At 40.0% G+C, this 2,311-nt stretch overlaps 1 protein-coding gene across 1 annotated transcript; it reads right to left on the bottom strand.

The window, feature by feature from the left end:
* Positions 1-617: 617 nt before the first annotated feature.
* On the bottom strand, positions 618-1,820 carry LOC103945280 (LOB domain-containing protein 37). Its single transcript, XM_009355830.3, has 2 exons — positions 1,360-1,820; positions 618-1,262 (listed from the first exon to the last, which is right to left on the bottom strand). Exons 1-2 carry the CDS (start codon positions 1,541-1,543, stop codon positions 772-774), a joined length of 675 nt encoding a protein of 224 aa, XP_009354105.1. The 5' UTR covers positions 1,544-1,820; the 3' UTR covers positions 618-771.
* Between the last annotated feature and the right edge of the window lie 491 nt (positions 1,821-2,311).

The raw sequence follows: 2,311 nt of genomic DNA, 5'->3' as shown, positions 1-2,311 counted from the left end.
TTCAATATTTTAATTTTTTTTGTTAAAAAAATTCTTAATTTTTAATATTGAATTAATTTATCCATCCAGTTTGATGAGTGAGGCAACCTATTAGCTGCCACGTAAGCGGTTAATAGAAAAATTGACAGATTTTTTTAACTGATGTCTGATATTGCAACGGATTCATAAATTGAGGTATAACGTTGTAATATTTAAAATATAATAAATGAAATTATAGTTCGGTCTATAATTAAAGTAATTTTATGGCAATTTACCCAAGCTTCAATAAGACAATCTCAATTAGACTAATATGAAGTTGTGTGAAATCAAATACACTATTGTTGTGGATGATGTAGTTAAAACACTATTTAAAGAAAATCAAGACATTTTCCACGTGTCGTCATCATGGTGATTTAATCAGACGGATCATAATGGACAGGGGGTGCATGCATATCATACAGGTGTAATTCTCAGATGATGTACGGATCATAATGGAAACCTGCGTCGAGAGGCGGCAGTCACCGCCACGTCACCATTGCCATTATCGACAACTCCTCCAAAAATAAAACAAATAATTGAAAAACTGAAAATTTAAATTTAAAAAAAAAAATAAAAAAAGGAGGAAGAACACCAGAATATTCAATTCAAAACTGATCGGCTCCGATTATCGTATTTCCTCTCGGAATACATTATTCACTTATCACTTCTAATTACGAGTACTAATTTGCTATTAGTTGAACAAAATCTCTCTCTCTCTTTCTCATAGATTTCTCTCTCATAGGTTAATAGTACTTAGACAAAAAGGTTCAGAAGCTTGCGATCCTTCAGATCGCCGCCACCGCTTTCAAAGGTCCTCGTCGTTGTCGTAGTCATCACTGACTCCTCCGAATCAAACGACACCGTATCCCTCCGCCGCTGATCCATCGCGGCACTTACGCAGATCCACATTCCCCTCCCTCTTCCTCTCTCTGCCGCCACGAGATTCGGCTTCAGAGAGAGCCCCGCCGCCTCGAACGGCTGGATTCGCTCCGCGTCGTAGTATGCCGACGCCGACGGGCAGTAGCGGTTTTTCGGCGTGCATGAGCCTCTGCTGAACGAGTCCGAAGACTCGTCGAGGGTAGGCGTAGTGAAAGCCTGTAACGGCCTCAAAGCGCCGCCGCAGAGCACCGTTTCGACCGCCGACTGGCACACGTGCCAGTTCCCGCTCGACAGAAGCCCCACCGCTCCGTTCACCGGGTTCACCGTGCGGCCGCACGCTTCGAACAGCAGAGACTGAAACAGAGCTGATCGAGAAAAAGGAAAAATATGGATTAATTAATGGCAAATATTAATCGTGTAAAATTATTGCAATATTGTTTAATTAATTGATTGATTGTTTACCAGGGCGTTGGTTTTCCGGTACGGCGGAGACGAAGGAGAGTAGATCGCTGCGGCCAAAGAACTTGGCAAGGAACAGGGTGGCGTTGCCTTGGGCTTCGGGAGAGTCGATCCAGTACAGGCACGACCTCAGTATGCATGTGTCGCTGCATCCCTTCCGGAGCACTCGGCAGCCGTTGCAGCTCATCTCCACCGTCCGATCGGCCTCCCTCCAAAACAAATCAAATCAAAGGTGAGTGATGAAATCTCTCTCTGAGTTGAAAGTTGTTTGGTTTGTTGAGTTTGTTGAGGGGAGGGAGTGAGAGTGTGGGTCTTGAAGCTACGCTTTGGTATTTAGAGAAGCAGGAAGAAGAAACTAGAGAGAGACTAGAAGAGAGAGAGAGAGAGAGAGAGAGAGGAGAGAGAAGAAACTGTGGTTGAGTTTAGGAGTTTAGTGAATGTTTTCCGCATTCGCTTTTCATCATCCTCCTCTTTATTTTGTCTTTGAAATGAATAAATAATATAACAAGAATATGAAAACAAATTGCAGTAGTTAACCATAATTATTTTCTTCCCTGATTGACTAGTTTGATATCAAAATTATGTAGTATACGTGATTTTTTTTTTCTCTTATGAATGATAAGTTCGACACTAAAATTATAGTAATTCATTCTAGTATGTGGGTTAGCCTAAATGTCTTACTCTAATATAAATTAGCATGCCAGCACACACAAAGAGTGTAAGAATTTTTTTTACTTTTGAATCAGGAGAGAGGAAGAGAGTGATAGAGAATGTGGAGTTGGAAGTTTCTTTTATTTTTAAATTTTTATTAATTAGAGATATGTTAGGATTACATGTAGGTGAGGTTTTGAAAAAAAAAAAAAAAAAAGAAGCAAAATTTGGTTGTGTGTGAAATTACATTTTTGCCCCATATTGCTTATTTATGTTCTGTTTTAATTAAATGGTTAAACTGGTA

The sequence above is a fragment of a genome, unplaced genomic scaffold (assembly GCF_019419815.1).
Source record: "Pyrus x bretschneideri cultivar Hongxiangsu unplaced genomic scaffold, Pyrus_bretschneideri_v1 Contig15, whole genome shotgun sequence".
Taxonomy (NCBI): Eukaryota; Viridiplantae; Streptophyta; class Magnoliopsida; order Rosales; family Rosaceae; genus Pyrus; species Pyrus x bretschneideri.
The sequence above is the reverse complement of the archived record's forward strand: the minus strand, read 5'-3'. Positions and strand labels throughout refer to the sequence as shown.